We start from the raw sequence: 24,631 nt of genomic DNA on the forward strand, positions 1-24,631 counted from the left end.
AACTGGGTCTCCTGGAACCCAGGTTAGCTTCAGTCTGGCCTCAATTTCCCTACATGGCTAATGCTCCTTTGAACTCATGGTGATTCCCTTGCCTCTACCTCTACAAGGTGGAGTCTTTACAAAGTGAGGTCTCTTGCCCACAGCCACATGGGCGTGCCATGTTGGAAGGAGATCCTTTAGATACAAGGTGTGAGCAAGCACATTTGTTTGCAATCCTTTCTTTTTTTTAGATTTATTCATTGTATTGTATGAGTGTTTTGCATGCACAGATGGATGTGTTCCTGCACTCTTTCTTACAGATCACACACTACAGTACTGATCACTGTGGAGGTAAGCAGCAGGCAGCAAAGGGCAGCAATGGACAGGCGCCTGGCTGCCTTATGAACAAGTGAGTAATCTCTTCAAGTCTCCCTGAAGATGAAATAAGATAATGAATTTTAAGTAGCCAAGGATATAACACAGTGAACGCTCCATAAAAACAATATTACTGGAGCTGGAGAGATGGTTCAGTGGTGAAGAGCACTTGCTGTTCTTGCAGAGGACCTGAGTTCAGTTCCCAGCATCCATGTTGGGTGGCTCACAACTGCCTGTAATTCCAGCTCCAGGGGATGCAATGCTCCCTTCTGGCCTCTACAGGCAACTTCACTCAAGTGCACACACCCACCCACAGACACCTATACACAGAGTTAAAAATAAATCTTTAGAAACAATAGTAAGTGTTAGGGATCAGTCCAATGAGAACGAACAAAACAAGCCAGGCTGATGGCACATGTCTGTGATATCTTTAGGGAGGTAGAGGCAGGAGGATGGAGGATTTATCGTAAGTTCAAAGAGTTTAAAGCCAGTCTTGGCAACACAGTGAAACCTCGTCTCAAATGAGCCCAGCAACTAATGAACCAGCCAGCCAACTGAAGAGAATGAATAAAGCAGGTCTCAGGCATCTCATATTTGTTCATGTTCCCTCTCCCCTTCCCTTCCTTCAACAGCAGCATGATGTCCAACACGGTCCATGAAGGAAGCTGTGGGAGGAGATTCCTGAGACTTTATGAGAAAACTCCAAGTAAAGAAGACAAGAGTCTTATCATCTCTGTTCCTCCATAACATGGGTTCTTCTTGGAATGTGCTTCCTTGCCCCTCCCAGGTGGGGGGCACAGGAGTGACTTTACTTCAGATTATTCATTACAACGGGCTATTGTTATTTGTTTATATGCCTCTATAGAAAAAAAAAAAAAGGGCATGTTTTTGCCACATGTGGCTTGTCCTTGTGATGGTACACTTTACTCAGGTGATTCTTCTTAACCCTCAGGGTACAAATTGTCTGATGCTCTGAATAAAGTTGGCTATTGCTTGAGACTTCAGTCAGGCTCATTTTTAGGCCCCGCCCTCCCAGGTTCACATTGCCATCTAGAGTGGCAACAGCTATGACTTATCACCAAAAAGAGTAAGGTAGAAATGACAATGACAGTCTGTGACTTCAGACACCAGGGCATGGAAAATACTGTTACGCTTTTCTTGCATTTGAAACGATGTGAAGAGGCTGGGGACACAGCTAAGTGGCAAAGTGCTGTAGAGTGCGCATGCATGCATGCATGCATGCATGCGCGCGCGCGCACACACACACACACACACACTTTTTTTTTTAAAAGAAATAAGTGTGCATTTCTGATGAACACATACTCAGGAGTAGGATTGCTGGGTCACACCACATACACGCACGCACGCACGCACGCACGCACGCACGCACACACGCATGCACACACACAGGGCCTTGGGTTTGACTCCTAGCACTGAAAAGAAAAAAAAAAAAAGCTGAAGGGCTGATTTAGCAGCAGGCACAATGTGGTTCCTTTGGCCCAGGTACTGTGAGTCTTTTCAGTGAGTTCTAGAAATTCTTCTTCCTGTAGACCCATTTCTTTTGATTAGTTATTCTGTCTGAAGTCAGTGACTTGGAAGAACTGCAAGCCAGTGTAAGAGCAGGCAGCCGACGCTCTCTAACCAGCTCTGTGATGCCAGGATAAGCCAGGGGGGAAGGGCAGTGACGTACCTTGATGTTGTTGAGGTTGACCTCTTGCAGGCTGGGGTCATTGGCCTTCATCTGCTGCAGACTTGCTTCCACATTTGTGGGGTTCGGGGGCTCCTCAAATACTGGTTTGGCTTTTTCACCCTTGACAACGTCTACAACATAAGTTTTAATTAGTGCAAGAGGTCTTCTATAAAACTGGAGATGATCATTAGATGCTGAAAAAGCCTTTGACAAAATCCAACACCCCTTCATAATCAAGGTCTTAGAGAGATCAGGAATACAAGGAACATTCCTAAACACAATAAAGGCAATTTATAGAAAGCCAACAGCCAACATCAAATTAAATGGAGAGAAACTCAAGGCGATACCACTAAAATCAGGAACAAGACAAGGCTGTCCACTCTCCCCATATTTATTCAATATAGTACTAGAAGTTCTAGCTAGAGCAATAAGACAACAAAAGGACATCAAAGGGATACAAACTGGAAAGGAAGAAGTCAAACTTTCACTATTTGCAGATGATATGATAGTATACATAAGTGACCCCAAAAATTCTACCAGGGAACTCCTACAGCTGATAAACTCCTTCAGTAAAGTGGCAGGATACAAGATCAACTCAAAAAAATCAGTAGCCCTCCTATACACAAATGATAAAAGGGCTGAGAAAGAAGTCAGAGAAACATCACCCTTTACAATAGCCACAAATAATATAAAATACCTTGGGATAACACTAACTAAACAAGTGAAGGACCTTTTTGATAAGAACTTTGAAATCTCTAAAGAAAGAAATTGAAGAAGATATCAGAAAATGGAAGGATCTCCCATGCTCATGGATAGGTAGGATTAACATAGTAAAAATGGCAATCTTACCAGAAGCAATCTACAGATTCAATGCAATCCCCATCAAAATACCAACACAATTCTTCACAGACTTGGAAAGAAAAATACTCAACTTCATATGGAAAAACAAAAGATCCAGGATAGCTAAAAGAATCCTATATGATAAAGTAACCTTTGGAGGCATCACCATACCTGATCTCAAGCTCTACTATAGAGCTATAGTAATAAAAAAACAGCTTGGTACTGATATAAAAACCGACATATGGACCAATGGAATCGAATTGAAGACCCTGACATTAATCCATGCACATATGAACACCTGATTTTTGACAAAGAAGCCAAAACTATACAATGGAAAAAAGAAAGTATCTTCAACAAATGGTGCTGGCATAACTGGATGTCAACATGTAAAAGATTACAAATAGATCCATATCTGTCACCGTGCACAAAACTCAAGTCCAAGTGGATCAAAGACCTCAACATAAATCCAGTTACACTAAACTTAATAGAAAAGAAAGTAGGAAGTACTCTCAAATGCATTGGCACTGAAGATCATATATCTATTCCTTTTTTTTTTTTAAAGATTTATTTATTATTATACAGTGTTCTGTCTGCACGTATCCCTGCAGGCCAGAAGAGAGCACCAGATCTCATTACAGATGGTTGTGAGCCACCATGTGGTTGCTGGGAATTGAACTCAGGACCTTTGGAAGAACAAGCAGTGCTCTTAACCTCTGAGCCATCTCCCCAGCCCCATATATATATTCCTATATATAACACCAACAGCACAGACCCTGAGCATAACAATTAATAAATGGGACCTCTTGAAACTGAGAAGCTTTTGCAGGGCAAAAGACAGGGTCAATAAGACAAAAAGACAGCCAACAGAATGGGAAAAGATCTTCACCAACCCCACATCTGACAGAGGATTGATCTCCACAGTATATAAAGCACTCAAGAAACTAGACATCAAAATACTAAACAATCCAATTAAAAATGGGCTAAAGAGCTAAACAGAGAATTCACAAAACAAGAATCACAAATGGCTGAAAGACATTTAAGGAATTGCTCAACATCCTTAATCAGAGAAATGCAAATCAAAACGACTCTGAGATACCACCTTACACCTGTCAGAATGGTTATGATCAAAAACACTAATGACAGTCTATGTTGGAGAGGATGTGGAGCAAAGGGAACACTACTCCACTGTTGGTGGGAATGCAAACTTGTACAACCACTATGGAAATCAGTATGGTGGTTTCTCAGAAAATTAGGAATCGAACTACCTCAAGACCATACCACTCTTGGGCATAAACCCAAGGAATGCTGATTCATACTACAAAGATACATGCTCAACTATGTTCATAGCAGCACTATTTGTAATAGCCAGAACCTGGAAACAACCCAGATGCCCTTCAACTGAAGAATGGATTAAGAAAATGTGGTACATATACACAATGGAGTACTACTCAGCAGAGAAAAACAATGAAAGCATGAAATTTGCAGGCAAATGGATGGAACTAGAAAAAATCATCCTGAGTGAGGTAACCCAAACCCAGAAAGACAAACATGGTATGTACTCACTCATAAGTGGATTCTAGATACAAAATAAAGAACAATCAGACTACAACCCACAGAACCATGCAGGCTATATATATATAGCATGGGGGACCCTAGGATGACTGTGGCTTATAATAAATTTTGGTTTTACTCAAAAAAAAAAAAAAACTGGAGATGATTTCCTCAGAACGCACGGTTCTTTCATGTGTAGTCTGACACTCCAATATCCACCACAGTAAGTTGATGCTCACTGAGCAGGCAGGGCAGTGGTGTGTCTCTGGGTTAGTGTTCAAGGAAGATGCTTTTCAGCCCCCATGAGGCAACTCAGTGGCTAACACTGCATGAAGTGAAACTACAGAAGACCCTGGAGCAAACTCCACCTCCCAAGACATCCACTGGCAGCTACTACTGCACCATGTGGACTTTCTCCACACTATCTTCACCGGACCATAGGCTCTGAGATGCAAAAATGGGCACCAGAATGAGTCTCTTCATTTCCCAAGTCCTTTCTAGAATTTTTGTGTGATGCTGAGACTTGAACCCAGGACCTGCTCAAAGCACATGTTCTACTGCTGAGCTAGCCTCTGTCCCTAGCGCCCGAATATTAATTAATCCCCTCTAGCTTCTTGACCACTGCCCTCCTCCAATTTCCATTTTGCAGCTTTAGCTTTGAGAAAGGTACGGAAAGACCAAGGGATGGAAAGGAAGAATGAAAACCATCTTAAAAGCAATTATTGGGGGCTGGAGACATGGCTCAGCAGGCAAGAGCACTTGCTACTCTTACAGAGGACTGGGGTTCAGTTCCAATCACCCTCAAGGTGGCTCACAAGCATCAGTTAGTCCAGTTTCAGGGACCTGAAACCCTCTTCTGGTTTCCTTGGGCCACGGATATACATGTAGTGTACACATACACACATACACACATACACACACACACACACACACACACACAACACTTATAAAAATAAATGATAAATAATTAAATAAAAGAAATTACTTGAGCCAGATATAGCCAGTAATTACATACCTGTAATACCAGAATTTGGGAAACTGAGGCAGGAGTATCATGAGTTTGAGGCCAGCCTGCACAGTGAATTTCAGGCCTGTCTCAAAATAAACAAACAGAAACCAAACAACAACACACACCAATTTATCAGAAAATATTTGGAATGCATGTAACATACAAAGGATTAATATTCTAATGTACAGAGAGCTCCCCCACCCCCATCCCAAGACAGGGTTTCTCTGAGTAGCCCTGACTATCCTGGAACTCAATCTGTAGACCAGGCTAGACTCGAACTCAGAGATCTGCCTGCCTTGGCCTCCCTAGTGCTGGGATTAAAGGCCAGGGTATCCTTCATGCTTTCTGGGGGAAGTAGGTATTTAGAGTCAAGTGACCAGCATCCATTATCAACACAAAAAGACACTGGAATTCAAAGGGAACACAGCCAAGCTTCCCTTGTTGATTAAAATATCCTTTGGAACCTGAAACTATCTGCATCCTGAGCTGACTTCGAACTTATCAGGATCCTCCCCACCCCACGCCCCCTTGCACTGGACTACCTGCCACGAAATGTGTGTTCCGTGGTTCTAGCCACACTGCCAGGCAGAGTGCCCACCATCAGCTTCTCCCCCGGGTTTGATTGCTCAGAGCCCAATGATTGCTTCTAGAAGCAATGTGTCTCTCCTCTAGGCACAGACAGAGACTCTGAAGTTCCCCACACCCCCAGATTCCTGATGGACTTACTCCTGATAGGCCCCTTGTGACCTTTGCCATTGGTCGTTTCTTCATCAAACTTCGGATTGTTGAGCAAATTGTGGACTCCAAGGACAGCTGGAAACACAGGCAACGAAAACAGGCACGAAGTTCAGAAACACACATTAGGATGGCCACAAGTTAATCTGCACCTCGGCGAACGATCCGTTATTCAGCACGGAGTCTCCAGGTTCCCTTTCCTGGCACAGTGTGTGCTGTGTATACAGCATTCAATAAACTTGCTGCTAAAACCTCCCAAGACCATCAGTAAACTCTACATGCCTCTGTGCGTGTTTAAACGGGCAGGAACAATGATGCAGCCACATCTTCCAACCTCCGACACACTGCTCAGTCCCTGTGCCCGTCAGTCTTAACTGTCAATTTGACACCATCTAAAGTCACCTGGAAAGAGTCTTAATGAGGGATTATCTAGATTAACTGGCTGGCAGTCATGTCTTTGGGGGCTTGTCTGGATTACTGTTGGTGTAGAAAGACCCAGCCCACTGTGTGCACCACAACTTCTTGGGCTGGGCCCGGAACTGTGCCAGACTGAAGAAAGCCAGCTGCACAGAGGCAGCAGCATCTATGTGTTTGTTTCTCTCTGCTCTTGGCTGTGGATGTGACGCAACTCGGGCCTTACTTTCCCGTTTTGACTTCCCCCTCAATGATGGACTGTAACCTGGAAATGTAAGCAGAATAAATCCTTTCTGCCTCTGAATTGCTTTTGATCAGGGTGTTTTATTGTAACGAAAGAAATGAAACTAGAATATTCTCCTAGTTAAGTAGACCCAATGTTCAGCTGTTTGTTTGGGGTGTGTGTGTGTGTGTGTGTGTGTGTGTGTGTGTGAGATTCTGTTTTCAGGGTCTCTTATTCCCCTGGATAGCCTGGAACTCACTTGTGGGCTAGGCTGACCTCAAACTCAGTGTGATCCTCCTGCCTCTGTTCCCAAATGCTGTGATTACCCATAGGTACCACCAGCCCCACCTCCATTTAGTTTCCTTATCTGTAAAATAAAAAAGGTGGGATTCAATCTAAGGATTTTGCTTTATTTAAAGTCTTACTATGTAACGCAGGCTAGCTTGGAGCTCATCACATAGACCAGGCTGGCCTTATACTGGCGGTAATCCTCCTGCTTCTGCCTCCTGAGTATTGAGATTAACAAATACTGTACCAACAAGCCTGACTGAGTCTAAGGATTTTAAAGATCTGCTGCGATGTAGATTATTATGGGTTCTTTTTCCTCCCTCAGAGGCAAAAGCAGAAAGGTTATGGTCTTCTTTCAGCAGAAAAAGGGAGCTGTCCTTCCTTTGCCTTTAGGAAAGAAGAGGAAGGCTTTCAGGAACAAACGGTCAGCTGAGCAGAACAAGGTCTCAGTCCCTGATGTTAGATCGGAACTGGCACCAGGAGGCAGGCATTCAGGGAGCCACACTATGGCCATGCAGGGAGGTGCTGGGCAGGTTGAAACAGATTTCCCTTCTAGTGAAATTGCTGGGGAGAGGCATGAGCCTCTGAGACTCTTGACTGGATCTACTATAAGCTACACTTTAGAAGGGAGGCAGCCAGCAAGGTACAAAGAAGGGCCAGGGGTTAAGCCAGTAAGAACAGGAGTAAGAGGAAGGTGTGTGATGGCCCACATCTGCATTTGAGAAGCCAAAGGATTCTGGGAGTCGGTATGGGGCTATAGAGAGATTCAAGGCCAGCCTGGACAGCCTACACTACATGGTCCATAGCCCGATTTGAAAAAACAGGGGCTGGGGCTACAGCTCGGTGGTGGAGCACCTGTCTGGCATGCCCAAGGCCCTGGGTTCAATCCTTCGCACTGCAAACAGAGTAACAACAACCACGATGATCATGGAGTTCAGGGGGCGGGGCCTGGAGCACACAGAGTTTGAACTCTGACTGCCACACCCTAACTGTGTGATCTGGGAAGCCACTGAAGGCCCACGGAGTCTGCCTCCTCATTAACCCCAACCGACTGTTAACTTGATTAATGGCTAGGTTAGTAAGGCACACTCAGGGTTTTCTGTGAGCATGCTTCCCGAGGGGGTTCACTAAGGGGAGAAGCCTTGCTCTGAATGTACCTGGCACCACCCCATGAGGGGAAGGAAGAAAGGCAAACTGCTTGCTTTTCTGCTTGCTGCCTTCCACACCAGCACAGGCAACGTTTCCATCCTCCTTCTCTCTCCCCGAGTGGCTGTGAACCCTTCCACCCACAGGTTATTTTCAGTCTTCTAGAAAAATCCACTGGAGAGAAGACACCGCAAGAAGGCTTTCCACTGAGTTCTAGGGAGTGTCTGAGCAGGGAGGGCACTCAGTGAGGGGAAACAAAGCAGTTTCTAGCTGCATTATCTCCCTGGATTTATTACCTGGATTCCAGGCTCAGGCATCTTCAGAATGATTGCTCTTCCCCCCCTCCTTTCTCAGGTGTTTTCTGGGAATCAAGTCTCACCCTCCATTCTTTTTTTGGGCAATTCCAGTAAAGCCTGTGAGGCAACCCTTGGGAAAAGCAGTAACTATGGAGGGATCTCTCCACAGTAACCACAGGGCCAAGATACCCAGTCGCTGCAAAACACCTTCCTCACCAGGTGACTGGGATGCTACAGAGACCTCTGACAGACATACGGACATGTGAACCTGATGTCACCTACTGCTATCCTCAAAGAAGAATGGAAATGTGAGGAGATGGCAGCCGCGTAGAATAAGGCAGAGCAGGAACCCCCCCCCTGCCCCCCCCCCCCCCCCCCCCCCCCGGAAAGAGCTTTCTACATCCATCTTCTAGTGGAATAAGAACCAGCCTTCTGGGGCTGGGAAGCAGCTAAACCGATGAACAAACTTCACTTGAAAGCACAAGGACTTGGGTTAGAACCCCAGAACTTGCGTAAGAAACAGGTGCGTATCGGGTGTGGTGGTGTGCATGTGTGCTCTCAATGCTGTGGAAGTAGAGCCAGGCTTGGGGCTCAACAAGTCAAGGCTCCTGCCACCCTAGAGTGCAAGCTGGCCTGAGTTTGATCCTCAGAACCCACAGGCAGGCGAACGAGGGACTCAGCTTCATAAAGTTGTCCCGTGAACTTCATAGACATACTGAGACTAGCCATGACTCCTGATCCTCCTGCCTCCACTTCCTGAGTGTTGGGAATAAGAACACACACCACCACACCTAGCTCGGTTAGAGGTTTTTTTAAGTCAGGGACTCACTATGTAGCCCGTGCTACTCTAGCAAATCACCTATGTTGCTCACCCATCCACATCACACATCACATACTGTTCTTATACTGTTCTTTTTTTTTTTTTTTTTTTTTTTTTGGTTTATTTTTTTAGAAAGGACTTAGTTTGGGGGAAAGACTTGGTTTTCATTTCTTTTGTATCATTTGAGCTTTTTTTTTTTTTTTTTTGGAAATGAGGATCGAACCCAGGGCCTTGCACTTGCTAGGCAAGTGCTCTACCACTGAGCTAAATCCCCAACCCCATCATTTGAGCTTTTTATAGTGACATGGTTGTTTGAATGCTAACGGTCACTATTGACTCATATGTTTGAATACTTGGTCCTGAGTTGGTGGAACTGTTTGGGAAGGGTTAGGAGGTGTGGCCTTGTCAGAAAAGGTGTGTCACTGGGGTAGGCTGTGAGGTTTCAAAGACTCATTGCCAGTGTGCTGTCTCTCTGCCTCCTGCTTTCGGATCAAGATGTGAGCTCTCAGCTGTTCCTGCTGCCATGTCTTTGCTTCACCAACCACAGACTCTAACCTTCTAAAACCAAAAGCTCAATTATACTTTCTTTTATGAGTTGCCTTGGTCATGGTGTTTTGTCACAGCAACAGAAAATAACTAATACAATCTACATGTAAAAATCAATTAAAATAACAATCCTCATGTTTGGGTTTGCTCAGGAAACTAGAAGGCTAGCTGACCTGCTGGCACAAATCAGTTTGTAACATCAATTATGAGGGAGACCAAGAACTCCACAGAAATGTGACCATGAGGCCAGCTGGTGATGGCGCACGTCTTTAATTCCAGCACTCAGGAGTTAGAAGCCAGCCTGGTCTACAGAGAGAGTTCTAGGACAGCCAGGGCTACACAGAGCAACTCTTTCAAAAAACAGAAACTAAAACAACCAAACAGAAAGAAACATGACTATGAAATGTGAAGTCTATAAGTGCATTTTCATGTGGAAGCTCCTGGGAGAGCATATGGGGATATTATTTCATTCATTTTAAATTTTGTTTTCTTTTGAGATAGGATCTTAATTCTGTAGCTCAGGCTGGGCTCAAACTCACAATAATCCTCCTGTCTCAGTCTTTAGAGTGCTAGTGCTACCATTTCAGGCATGGGTCACCATCCCTAGTGTGCAATTTTATTTCTTTAAGCTCTCAATACTATTTCAAATCTGTTCTCCTCCATTTATTACAGGAGTTTTGTAGGATGGGCATCATATGAACATGAGAATGGGTTAAAACATTGCTCAGCCACAGGATCTAGTCTTGATAAAACAGGGCTGCTGCTACCCCGGCAGCACAGTACTCACCAGCTACCAGAAGCTCCGAGGTTTGCACCAGGGGAGTGAGTGCACACCTGGAGGTCACCAGACAGCCCCAAGAACTAACCTGCAAGATCGTAGAGGTCAGAGTCAGAGGCGCTGGCCAAGGCTTCCTCTAGTTCTGGGTCCAGAGTCACTTTCTCTTCTTTAGGAGCTTCTACTGGCTTTTCTTTGGGGATAAACACTCTCCCTTTAAATTAGAAGACAAACAAAGACAACCTCGTGCTGTGGAACAATCTTTTTGTACACTATGAATATGTATTATTCTCATTGTTAGTAATAAAGCTGATTGGCTGGTAGCTGGGTAGGAAGTATGGGCGGGACAACCAAACTAAATAAGGGAGAAGGGTGGAGTCAGGAGTCACCAGCCAGAGGCAGAGAAAGCCAGACAAGAATGCTGTATTGAGAAAAGGTACCAAGCCACGTGGCTAAACACAGATAAGAGTTACGGGTTAATTTAAGTGTAAGAGCTAGTTAGTAATCTGCCTGAGCTACCAGCCTGTTGGCAGCAGACGCTGAACAGGCCTTGTGCATAGCCTGTTTGCTTGCCCTAAGGTGCCTTAAGGTGCCCTTTTGTTCTTCCTCTTTTCCTGTGGTCAGTAAGTCACAGGATGTTTACGATATAGCTATTGCTGGAACATTGTTTCAAGAATCAGCTCTCTGCTGATTCGCTTGCAGTTTTCCTGTTTGGGTGAGCTGCTGGGATGCGGATGGGAACCTGAGGACCGTACCCTGACCCCATAGAGAGTAGGAAGTAGCAGGGTATATAAGGCTGATGGATAATCAATAAAGGAGCTCTTTTTGGATGATGAATCACGGTGTGTCCTGAGTGCTGCTTAACCTCGTCAGTTCTCGGTCTCCGGTCACAGCAAGTGGAGGTTCCATCGAGACCTGGAAAGAGGGGTAAGCGAACGAGGCTCACCCTAAAAGGAGGGGTGGAGGATTGAAACATTGGTACGTACCATGGGTAATTCTACTGCAAAAGTTCAGTTGGCCACTGAGGTAAGGGAATTGTTAAGTAAGCAAGGAACAGGAATTAAGTCTAGTAAGCAAGGAACAGGAATTAAGTCTAGTAAGCAAGGAACAGGAATTAAGTCTAGTACCGCACTCACATTTGTGGACACTATAGCTGAAGCAAGCCTGTGGTTTCTGACAGGAGGAGGGTTGAATATCCCTGATTGGGAACAGGTGAAACGTGATCTACAGAAGGTATTGCAGGATAAGGGACCAGAGGAGTTTCCTATTGCAGCCTTTTCTCTTTGGAGGCTGGTAAAGGATGCGTTATTAACTGACAAGGTGGACGTGATTAGCAGAATGTGAGCAGGCTTTTGCCACTGCCCAGGAAGCTGAAACTAATGAATCTTTAAAAGGGCAAAAAGAGGAAGAGAAGGCTATGAAAGCCCACAAGAAACTTGCAGTTCGGGATGATGAGCGTGACCTGGAGTCTATGTATGAGTTGTTGGATGAGGAGGAGCAGTTAGAGAAAGAGATCGAAGAATTATAACGGCGGCTGCAGAAAACAAAAGCAAAACACAAAGAGCCTTCGGCTCCGATCTGCTGTCGTCCGCCTCCTCATAATCCATACTGGTTGGATAGGGACAATCAGGGTGATAAGGAGGAAGGGAAACGGAGGGGAGTTATCTGGCAGGATACTGTGCAGGCTTATCCCGTTTCCGAAACTGTTAATGCTGCCGGACAAGCCGTCAGGAATCATGTACCTTTGACATGTAAAGAAATGAAACAATTAAAAGAAGCAGTGAGCAGTTATGGTCCGCAGGCTCCATTCACTGTGACACTTTTTGAGTCCTTTTCAGCTAGTTTTTTTTTTTTTTTTTTTTTTTTTTTTTTTTTTTTTTTTTCGAGACAGGGTTTCTCTGTGTAGCTTTGCGCCTTTCCTGGGACTCACTTGGTAGCCCAGGCTGGCCTCGAACTCACAGAGATCCGCCTGGCTCTGCCTCCCAAGTGCTGGGATTAAAGGCGTGCGCCACCACCGCCCGGCTTCAGCTAGTTATTTAACACCTAGCGATTGGCAGCAATTATGCCGTGCTGCCCTGTCTGGAGGAGATTATCTCTTGTGGAAAAGTGAGAATCACGAAAGATGCTTAGAGCTGGCACACATTAATGCGCGGGCTGGTCAACCCCAGAGGAATTATGACATGCTGGCAGGCGCAGGGCAATATGCTGATATTCAACAGCAAATATTGTATGACCCTGGCACTTATGCTCAAATAGCTAATACAGCGGTCTGAGCCTGGAAATCTCTGCCAAACCTTGCTGCGGGAGAAAAAATTTCAAAGATCTTGCAAGGTCCTTCAGAACCCTATGCAAATTTTGTGTCACGACTTTTGCAATTGGCAGGAAAGATCTTTGGAGATTCTGATCAGGCAATGCCAGTAGTTAAACAGTTGGCATATGAGAATGCAAATAAGTATTGCAAAGAAGCATTAAGAGGGAGCAAAGGCAAGAGTTTGAATGACATGCTTCGTGTCTGCAAAGACATAGATGGTAATCATATTACTGGACAAGTTTTAGCTGCTGCCATAAGACATGGCTTGCAAGGCATGAATGACCGAGGTGCTCGACCTAAAGGATGTTTCCAGTGCGGGCAGGAAGGCCATTTGAAACACGATTGCCCACAAAACAATCCAAACCAGTCACCTGGAATATGTCCCAAATGTAAAAAGGGTCGGCACTGGAGTAGTGAATGTAGATCTAAGTTTGACGCACAGGGTAACCCACTACCTTCGGGAAACGGGGGACGGGGCCCGCTCTGGGTCCCGAAAGCCAGAGTGTATGGAGCTATGCAGACCCAAACAGTAATCCCAGGCAGTGGTTGCCTCCGTTTCATTCCACAAAACAATCCCTTTTAATTGACCAACTCAGTCAAGGAACACCAGAAAGTGCAGGACTGGACCTCAGTTCCGCCGCCAGAGCAATCTTAACCCCTCAAATGGGACCTCAAGCACTACCCACTGGAGTTTATGACCAAAGGGTCATAAACTTACCTTACCAAAAGGATCTGTGGGACTGCTTTTGGGTAGAAGTAGTGTGTATATGAAGGGCATAAGGATTTTGCCTGGAGTGATAGATAATGACTATAAGGGAGAGATAAAAATCATGGCAGAGGCAACACAGGGGGTCTTAATGATCCCACAAGGGGAGTGTATAGCTCAGCTACTTCTGCTTCCTATTGTTTCTACAAAAAATAAAAGTTTATGTGTATCCCGGGGAAAGGGAGGTTTCGGGTTCACTGGTACTCCTCAAGCGTTCTGGGTAGCCCACCTAGACTCTAGGCCTAAATTAGAATTAAAAATTCAAGGTAAATCTTTTGTGGGGATTCTTGATACTGGGGCAGATGTATCTGTTATATCCAAAGAATACTGGCCTGCACGATGGCCTCTGGAGGATTCTACAGCAGTGTTACAGGGCATAGGACAGACCAGACCACAGAAAAGTGCCTGAATATTGAAGTGGAGTGATCAGGAGGGGCATGAAGGACATTTTCAACCTTATGTTGTATTAGGTTTACCTACTAACCTGTGGGGAAGAGATGTGTTAAAAACCATGGGAGTGGTTCTCACTACTCAAGCTCTAAAGGGAGAAAATCCGTTCGTTAATAACATAATGATGGATATGGGATGGACACCAAGAAAAGGGCTGGGAAAGGCAGAGCAGGGTTGTATTGCTGCTCTTACTGCTGCCGAGGAGGTCAACAGACTACCTGGAGATCGGAGAGGCTTAGGGCATTTTTAGTATGGGTCACTGGTGTGCGGCCTTCTCCCACACCTATTACTTGGTTGTCTAATGAGCCTGTGTGGGTAGATCAGTGGCCCTTACCACCAGAAAAATTGAGGGCTGCCCATGAGTTAGTGCAGGAACAATTGTTGGCAGGGCATATTGTCCCTTCCACGTCCCCCTGGAATACTCCTATTTTTGTTATCAAGAAAAGGTCTGGAAAATGGAGACTTTTACAAGATTTACGTGCAGTAAATGCCACTATGCAGTTAATGGGGGCTCTTCAGCCAGGCCTTCCCAGTCCAGTTGCTATTCCCAAAGATTGGCATATGATAGTGCTAGATTTGAAAGATTGCTTTTTTACTATTCCTTTGGCTCAGCAAGATTGCCAGCCAGCGTTTTGCATTTTCTGTTCCTTCTATTAATTATAAAGAACCATATAAGCGGTATCATTGGGTTGTTTTACCTCAAGGAACGGCTAATAGCCCTACTATGTGTCAAATGTATGTTGCAGAAGCCATACAACTCACTAGAGCAAAGTTTCCCTATGTATATATTATACATTATATGGATGATATATTATTGGCAGCACCCACCCAAGACTGTGTATTACAAGTTTATGCAGATTTGCAACAAGCACTTGCAGCTGCAGGATTAGTGATTGCCCCAGAAAAGGTACAAAATATGGCTCCTTATCAATATTTGGGATATACTATAAATTCTGTAGGGATATTTCCACAGAAATTACAATTTCATATTGCAGAATTAAAGACATTGCATCATTGGCAGAGGTTTTTAGGGGAAATTCAATGGCTCCGTCCCTCATTCCAAATACCCACCGGAGAACTTAAGCCTCTCTATGATGTTTTAAAAGGAGATTCTTCTCTGACTTCCTTAAGGACCCTATCAGTGGAAGCCAAGGCCGCTTTAGGAAAGGTAGAACAAGCACTACAAGAACTCCAAGTGCAACAAACAGATTATACCAAACCCTTATTATTGCTAATTCTTCCTTCTGAATTTTCACCTACTGGAGTATTTTGGCAAACAGGGCCCATATTTTGGGTGCATTTGTCTGCATCCCCATCTAAAACTTTGAATGCACATTATGAATTAGTAATTCAACTCCTATGGAAAGCTAAATATATGAGGGAATCCTTGTTTGGAAAGTCTCCTGAGTGCATTGTACTCCCTTATACACAAGAAATGTCAACTTATTTGTAAAGAGAACATGAAGCTTGGTGCCTTTTCTTGTGTACTTTCACAGGCTATACAGATAATCATTATCCAAAACATAAACTTATAGAAAGCTTTAAAGTGTGTAGTTTTATTTTTCCCCATATTGTAAAACAGGAACCCATTAAGGGTGCTCGTTTAATTTTTACTGATGCATCTAAAGGAGGTTTTGCTGTGGCCATCAGTGGGGATGAGGTAACACGGGTGGCAGTGCCCTCCATGTCTGCACAACAAGCTGAGATTATAGCTTTACAATTGGCTTTGCAAGTTTACTCTTTAGTACCTATAAATGTCTATACTGATAGTTGCTATGTGGCCAAAATGATGCATAGCATTGAAACCACTCCATACATTGGAAAACAGTCTGCAGTATATTCTCAATTACAGATCATGCAAAGGTTAATTTGGGCTAGAAAACATCTTCTGTTTGTGGGCCATATTCGAGGGCACTCTGGCAGCGCCGCTGCAGACGTAGCTACTCATTTCACTTGTGTAGTCACACCTTTGATCAGGCATTTCAATTACATCAGAAATTCCATCTCAATGTGCAAACTTTACAGCATCGTACTGGCTGTACTCACACTGAGGCCTTAAAAATCTACTTGTGCCACTTGTGCTCCTTTTATTCATGTACCATCATTAGGTGTTAATCCTTGTGGCCTACATCCCAACGATATCTGGCAAATGGATGTCACGCATATTTCAAGTTTTGGAAATATGTACATATGTCTGTGGACACGTATTCTCATTATATAGTAGCCACCCTTCACAAGGGGGAGCATGCACAAGATGTAATTAAACATCTTTTGACTGCTTTCTCTTATATGGGAGTTCCACAGTGTAATAAAACAGATAATGGGCCAGCTATGCCAGCCAAAGTTTTCAGAAATTTTGTTCACAATGGAATATAATTCATAAAACTGGCATTCCCTATAACCCTTAAGGACAAGCGATAACTGAATGAGCGCATAAACATTTAAAGACTTATTTGCAAAAAACAAAAGAAGGTGAGATGTACAGGGATGTACAGGGACCACAATTACTCCTTTCCATTACTTTATTTTAAATTTTTTGCTTGATGCTGGGCGGTGGTGGCGCACGCCTTTAATCCCAGCACTTGGGAGGCAGAGACGGGCGGATCTCTGTGAGTTCAAGGCCAGCCTGGGCTACCAAGTGAGTTCCAGGAGAGGCGCAAAGCTACACAGAGAAACTCTGTCTCGAAAAAACAAAAACAAAAAAAAAAATTTTTTTTTGCTTGTGGATGTTCACGGGCGTACTGCTGCTCAACGGGCATTTTTTCGGGCCTCTATCCCTCTGAGGTTCTGGTCAGGTGGAAGGATCTTTCCACAGGCACACGGCAGTCCCCGGCGCCGCTATTGGCTAGGGTGAGGGGAGCAGTTTGTGTATACCCTCCAGGTGCTGAGAAACCAATCTGGATACCAGAACCGTGTGTTCGGCCTGTAGAACAGACACAGAAATCTCAACATGAAGAACCTCATGATTCCGATGGTGCTGATGGTCCTTGGCCCTTGGGTCTACACAGAGCCTTCATGGAGCCTGGTTAAGAATCCTCCAGTTTTGTTGCCGGTAAGTATTGAAAGCGCTGTGTTTCCTGCTGTCTTTCCCTCTAATTGGACTATTGGAACTGCAGCTAGTAATGTTAAACATGATGTGCAAAGCATAAATGTCACCATGAATTTATGTAATTCCCTATGCTTTGCTCGAAACGTTACTGCAGGATTCAATAATACCAATTTTTTTTTCTTTATTCTCTGGAATGGCTCGGGTGTGGGAAGGGAGGAGTTAAATTGTTCAACTTTGAATTGCAGTCCTAATGTCACACATGCTGTGGTGGTGAGAATTCCCGCCTTTGTCATGATGCCGCTGGAACAGAATGCAGCAGAATTTCCCTTGCAACTCTATTGCAGCAGATGGGACCTTGGCATAACTGCTGCTGTAATTGCTGCCATTGCAACTTCGGCTGTTGCAGCCACTGCAGCTGGATTGGCTATTTCCCAGGGAGTGCAACAGGCTACTACTATTAATGCCCTGTCGGAAAGAGTGGCTGTTGCTTTGGACATCCAACAGACTTTAAATGGACAATTAGACAACATATGTTATGTGCCTATGGGTTTTCTGAAATATGTATAACCCCTCATATTGTTGTGAATGCATCTGCTAAGGTTAAAGAATTGAATGATTACTTAAGAGGGCCATGGAATGCAACTTTTGTAAATTTTACTTTGCAATTAGTTCATGTCATTGTTCGTATTAATGAAACTAGAGTCACTCCTATTGATGAAAATGTTTGGTGGCAAGCTATGTCAAAAATTGCTGGATGGGTTACTAGGTGGTCAGGGTCCGTTTCCCTACTTATCCTGTGTGTATTGGGTCTTGGGCTCGGATTCTTCATGGTGTACTGATGGCGTCTCCAGTTTAGTCAAGGCCAATGGGCAACCAAGCAAGCTTTATTAGCTATGCAGCCCCCTGAATCTGCTCAGGTGTAGTTACATATGTTGGAAAGATAGTACCCAAAGACGGGCAACTCCTGTGCCATGCTGACGACCTAAGACAGGGGATAGAAGGGCCTCCCCGAGGACGGGTAAGTCAGACAGGGTGCTACAGGTGACCTAAGACAGGGGCTATCTGTGTGCTTTAAAAAAGAAAAGGAGAGGACATGTTGGCAGCAGACACTGAACAGGCCTTTTGCATAGCCTGTTTGCTTGCCCTAAGGTGCCTTAAGGTGCCCTTTTGTTCTTCCTCTTTTCCTGTGGTCAGTAAGTCACAGGATGTTTATAATATAGCTATTGCTGGAACATTGTTTCGAGAATCAGCTCTCTGCTGATTTGCTTGCAGTTTTCCTGTTTGGGTGAGCTGCTGGGACGCGGATGGGAACCTGAGGACCGTACCCTGACCCCATGGAGAGTAGGAAGTAGCAGGGTACATAAGCCAATAAAAGAGCTCTTTTTGGATGATGAATCATGGTGTGTCCTGAGTGCTGCTTAACCTCGTCAGTTCTCGGTCTCTGGCCATGTGGGTCGCAGCACCGGCCAAGCATTTGTAAGTAACATTAAGCCTCTGAGTGGTTATTCGGGAACTGGTGGGTGGGAGAGAACTGTCTGTTTACAACAGTGCTATACTGCCTTATGGGTAGGGCTGCCAGACTAAACAGAAGAAGCAGCGTTGGCATGAAAGACATGTATCTTTGAGCTGTTCCATATTGTTTGAGGTTCCTGGACTGCTGGGATGGAGCTGATCCTTTGTGGTAAGAGGAATCCTGCCTCTTACCATACAGAACTCCCCTGAGCTACACTCATTTTAGCAGTTAAGCTTCTTCCTAATGGTGATAGTATCCTCAACTTGACAGGATCTAGAAAGTCTCCAGGCATGTTTATGAGGGAGTTTCTGGACTGGGCTAATTGGGAAGACCCACCCTAAATGTGGGTGGCTCCAATGCGTGGGCTGGGATCCCAGAAAAGGAGAATTCGAGCTGAGCGCCAGCCTCCATCTCTCTGATTCCCACTTGCAGATGCAAATGAGCCTCTGCCTTAGGCTTCTGCTGCCATGCCTTCTCGGCCACAGTGGGCTACACTCTTGAACTGTGGGTCAAACAGACCCATCATCCCTTAAGTGCTTTGTCAGGCATTTTGTCCAAGCAAGGATAGAGTCACTCATCCACCAGCCATCTGCCAAGCTATAGGATGTGACCGTGTACACTCTCTACACTCAGATAGCTCCAGCCTTCCATCCTAACCCCATCGTCACAAGCCTCCTGCAGATGAACCTGGATCCAGTGGGTAATTTGCCAAGGCTACTCCTCTTTGCAGAGAAGAAAGGACAAATACTTTCCCATTAATATTCTGTCATTCATTATCTAACACAGGATTTGGGGGGATTTTATTGAAGTGTTTTTTTTTTTTTTATCATTTAGTTTATGCTCGTCACAATCTGGTTAAGTCCAACAGCCACTGTGTTACCATAGAAACAGCTCAGATTCCACAGTCACCCACGGCTGTTTACCTGACTCATCATCAATCAGCTCTACTTTCTTAATTTCCTTCTCGGGGGCATGTGACCTGTCAGATGTGCACAGCACAGAGGGAGCGACGGGGATGGCTCATGCTCAGTGCTCTTTTTTCCTTGCCTCTGAGTCCAGGCTTAAAGGCCACCTCACTGGAGCTCAGAGGGAGGAGTACGTCCTCCATGTCACGCAGTTCCACTGCGGGGTTCTCAGACTCATATAGGGCTACACAACCACCAAAGTAAACAGCAAATGATGAACATGGTCACAGGGCTATGAAAGCAATGCCCGGGTGCCATGGTAGGAAAAAGGGGTGAACACAGAGAGGGGTCGGGAAAAATCCGAGGCCCTAGTATTTAAACTGAGCGTCTCCTGATTTAAAAAAAAGGGGGGGGGGCTGATATGGGTCAGAGAGAAGAGCCGATGAGAAAATTAACTTGACTTGGACAAGTTCGGGGAAATGAAGAAAGACACAACAGACTGAGGCTCAGCAAGGAAAGGAGAGCTGTGGTCAAGAGGCAGTGGAGGCTAGACCCATGCTGAGGTCAAGAGGCTAGACCCATGCTGAGGTCAAGAGGCTAGACCCTTGCTGAGGTCAAGAGGCTAGACCCTTGCTGAGGTCAAGAGGCTAGATCAATGCTGAGGTCAAGAGGCTAGACCCTTGCTGAGGTCAAGAGGCTAGACCAATGCTGAGGTTGCAGCAAGAATTGGAGACATTATGTAGGAAGCATGCCTCAAGTTTCAGCATGGAAGGGAGGTAAAGTCAGGAACAGCATGAATTAGGAGCCTATTTAGGCAGGAGAGAGGGGGAGGGAGGTGGGAGGAGGAAGGGGGAAGGAGACTGAGGAAAGGGAGGTAAGGAGAAGGGAGGAGAGGGGAGGGAAATGTAGTAGAACATTATTTGAAGGGGTGTTACTTTTGCTTATGTGGCCTTTGTTTAACTCTGAAGTTGTGTTATTGTGCCTGTCTAAAACACGTGATGGTCTAATAAAGAACTGGCCAATAGCAAGGCAGGAGAAAGGACAGGCAGGGCTGGCAGGCAGAAAAAATATACAGAGTGAGAAATCTGGGTGGAGAAATATCTAAGATCTAGCAGCCAGAGGAGGAGGACTCCAGGGGCCAGCCACCCAGCTACACAGCAAGCCACAGAGTAAGAGTAAGATTTACAGAAGTAAGAGAATGGGAAAAGCCCAGAGGTAGAAGGCAGTTGGGATAATTTAAGACAAGGAAAGCTGGCTAGAAACAAGCCAAGCTAAGGCCAGGCATTCATAATTAAAAATAAGCTTCTGTGGTGATTTATTTGGGAGCTGAGTGGCAGTCCTCCCCCCCCCCCAAAAAAAAAGTAAAAAACCAAACAATAACAGGGAAAGAGAAGAGAGGAGAGGAGGGAAGGGGGAGGGGTTCTAGCATGGACTTGCTCTCTGCAGCCTGCCCAGTTACAGCCCTGTGCTTCTTTTACTAGATGACAAGCCTTTTGAGGGAAGATCAAGGTCTTATAGACCTGTGGGTCCAGGGTCTGTCATAGAGTTCTGCACATCGGTTCTTAGCAAATGCAAGGTGAATGGAAGACAGACAGGCTTTTCATCATAGCATCTGAGGCTAGGGAGTGGGGCTCTAACCACTCCAGACAGAGCAGACAGGCCTTGCCTAGACTTCTGAGTTGATGGCACAGAAGGCTGAGGGACACATCATTGCCTGTGTAGCTCACTCAGGTAGGGCATTGCTTTACATTTTCAAAGCTTTCCCTGGAGACTTTGAAATATTCTTTTAAACAGAATTAATTTCAGAACCATTACATCCCATGTATTCATTTAATTAATCACCTATCCCACCATGCTTTTTTATTTTTAAAACTAATGGACTTTAATTTTGAGAGTAGCATTAGGTTCATATCCCAATTAAGCAGAAAATTCTCATGTATCACCCCCACCACCCCCAAACCTCCCCACTAGCATCCCACACTATAGTGTGGGCACTTGTGACAACCAACAAACCTGTAAAGCCCACTGTCACCACCTAGGGTTCACTCTGGGTGTTGTGGCTACCCACCACAGGGTTCTAAAATACCATGTGTAGTTTGTACGATTATTTCCTATTCCCAGGTCAGCTTCCTTTGATTGATGTTCCATAATAAATATACTTTCTGGTTTTTTTGTTGTTGTTGTTTTTGTTTTTTTTTTTCGAGACAGGGTTTCTCTTTGTAGTTTTGGTGCCTGTCCTGGAACTTGAGCTCCATAGGCCAGGCTGGCCTCGAACTCACAGAGATCCACCTGGCTCTTGCCTCCCGAGTGCTGGGATTGAAGGCGTGTGCCACCATCACCCGGCTGCTCCATAATATGTTAAGGGTACTTTGTCTCAAGAGGTGCAGCCTGTGGGCCTTACCTTTCTTTTCTCCTGTGAAGGGCACAAAGTCCTCCCTGTCCTTCTGTTCCAAAGCCTCCTTTTCCAGGTACATGAGGAGGTGCTCTCGGTCAAACGGGCCAGTGGCTGCTTTCTGGGTCTGGTCTTTCTGTCGGAACCCAGCTGGTAGCATTGCACTCTGACAAGACAGATATGAGATGAAGGGAAGACGTGTGCTGGGCCGGTTTTGTTATTTCTTTACTCTTTTGCACTTGCTGTTAAGTGGGAAAGTGTTGGGGGAGGGGCACCCATACCAGCAGAGGGCTGGGGTCTCTAGGGCAGCTCTAGGGACGTGTTATTCTAACCTCCTTTGTTAAAGGGAGGAAACCCAACCAGCTCAAGGGGCACAGCCTCTGGACCTTCTGCAGCCGCCTTCTAGAATACGGAGGAGAAGGTCTTTCTGTGTCCATCATGATCAGTGTTGGTCAGGTATGCATACAAGGGCTCTTAAGGCAGGAGTCTGGATGGCTACACTCACTTTCTTCTAAACTATCTCCTCCAAACACAACTAAGAGGTAAGGAAATATTATAGTATATGCCGTATCTGCCTGAGTAAGATTCATTTATTTGTCTTTTGGAGACACAGTCTCATGTAGCTCTGGCTGGCCTCAACCTCGCTATGTTACCGAGGCTGGCCTGGACTCCTGATGCTCCTGCCTCTACTCCTAAGTGCTGGGATTAAGAACATGTATCAACATTATCAACATGCCCGGTTCTTGTTCTAGTTACTTTTTTCCTTTTTTTGGTTTTTGCCCAATAAAGTCTCACCACCTAGCACTGGCTATTCTGGAACTCACTATGTAGACCAGGCTAGCCTTGAACTCTCAGAGCTTCACCTGCCTCTGCCTCCCAAGTATTGGGATTAAAGGAGTGTGCCACTATGCTTGGCTTTATTTTACATTTTTTAAGTCAAGGTCTCACTTTGTAGCCCATGCTGCCTTAGAACTCACTATGTTGCTGAGGCTTGACCTTAACTCACAATCTTCCTCAGCCTCCCAAGTGCTGGGATGATTGACATGTGGCATTATATGCCCCACCTGCTCTGATTAAGCCCCAAGTTCTTTCCTTATATGTATAAAAATATTATAATAAAATAAAAAAATAAATTAAATATCTGAAGTGTCTGGTACAGCAGAATGTCATATAGTTTTATTTACTTACATCTTTAGAGTTAAATCACTATTTTGGATTCCTCCAATTTTAAGTTTAAGATAATGTCATTAGGGCTGAAGAAAATACTTGCTAAAGAAACACCATAATGAACTACCGAGCTTTTTAAAAACTGACAAAAATATTTTAAAAAAACCTCCCCATATTTACTTGGTGTTATGAGGATAATCATCTACACACTGTCATAGAATTTCAAGTTATTTGGATATTTGAACAAAAACAGTATCAGTTGTGGTAGCACATGCAATCCCAATATGTTGGAGGTAGAGGTAGAACAATCAGAAATTCAAGGTTATCCTTGCATACACAATGAATTTGAAGCCAGTCCCTGCTACTCGAGACCCTGTCTCAAAACACAAAAACATAAAACCATGAAGAGAAAAATATGATATAAAGCCAGGTATGGTGCTGCATGCTTATAGTTAACACACAGGAGGCCAGCTTGGGTTACATACTATATTCCAGCCAGACTCAGCTATATAGTGAGACTCCATCTTTAAAAAAAAAAATTCTGGGCTGGTTGTGATGTCACATATATTTAATCTCAGCAACTTGGGAGGCAGAGGAGGGCGGATCTCTATGAGTTTGAGACTAGCCTGGGCTACATAGTGAGTTTCAGACCACACAAGACTACACAGCGAGACCTGCCTTAAAAAAAAAAAGTCTGGCTAGTGTGGTGGTTCATGCCTGTAATTCCAACACTTGGGAGGTTGGGAGGTAAAGACAGGAGGGATTCAAGGTCACCCTCAGCTATGTAGTGAGTTTGCAGCCCCCCTAGGCTACAAGACCCTGTCTCAATAAACAACAACAAAAGAGTCTAGGGCTGTAGCTTAGCTGGTGGAGGGCTTGCTTCAGCTACATAAAATCCCAGCGTTAAAGTTAAAGTGTTAACACACTGATATCTGTAATCCCACCATGGGGAAGTGGAGGCAGGAAGATCAGGAGTGCAAGGTCGTCCTCAGCTACACAGTGAGTTCCGGACAGCCTGGAGTGCGTGAGATCCTATCTCAAAAAATAAAATCAGGGGTTGGGGATTTAGCTCAGTGATAGAGTGCTTGTTTAGCAAGCGCAAGGCCCTGGGTTCGATCTTCAGCTCAAAAAAAAAATTTATTAAAAAAAAAAGGGCTGGAGAGATGGCTCAGAGGTTAAGAGTACCGACTGCTCTTCCAGAGGTCCTGAGTTCAATTCCCAGCACCCACATGGTGGCTCACAACCATCTGTAATGAGATCTGGCACTCTCTTCTGTGTACATAATAAATAAATAAATCTTTTAAAAAAATAAATACAAAATAAAAACAATGATAAAAACCAAAACCAAAAGAAACTATTACTACAGAGGTGTTTTCAACAGCACCTCGGAC

At 44.7% G+C, this 24,631-nt stretch overlaps 1 protein-coding gene across 1 annotated transcript in view; it reads right to left on the bottom strand.

Annotated features, from left to right (window-relative positions):
• The window catches only part of Tmod2 (tropomodulin 2), a 53,154-nt gene that overhangs the window by 12,616 nt on the left and 15,907 nt on the right, over positions 1-24,631 (bottom strand). The window contains exons 3-6 of the mRNA XM_059267011.1: positions 22,083-22,239; positions 10,779-10,901; positions 6,171-6,257; positions 2,045-2,175 (exon numbers count right to left, since the gene is read on the bottom strand). Coding sequence (XP_059122994.1) covers positions 2,045-2,175; positions 6,171-6,257; positions 10,779-10,901; positions 22,083-22,239 — 498 coding nt within the window. The remainder of the gene's footprint in view (positions 1-2,044; positions 2,176-6,170; positions 6,258-10,778; positions 10,902-22,082; positions 22,240-24,631) is intronic.

The sequence above is a fragment of the Peromyscus eremicus genome, chromosome 7 (genome assembly GCF_949786415.1).
Source record: "Peromyscus eremicus chromosome 7, PerEre_H2_v1, whole genome shotgun sequence".
NCBI lineage: Eukaryota > Metazoa > Chordata > Mammalia > Rodentia > Cricetidae > Peromyscus > Peromyscus eremicus.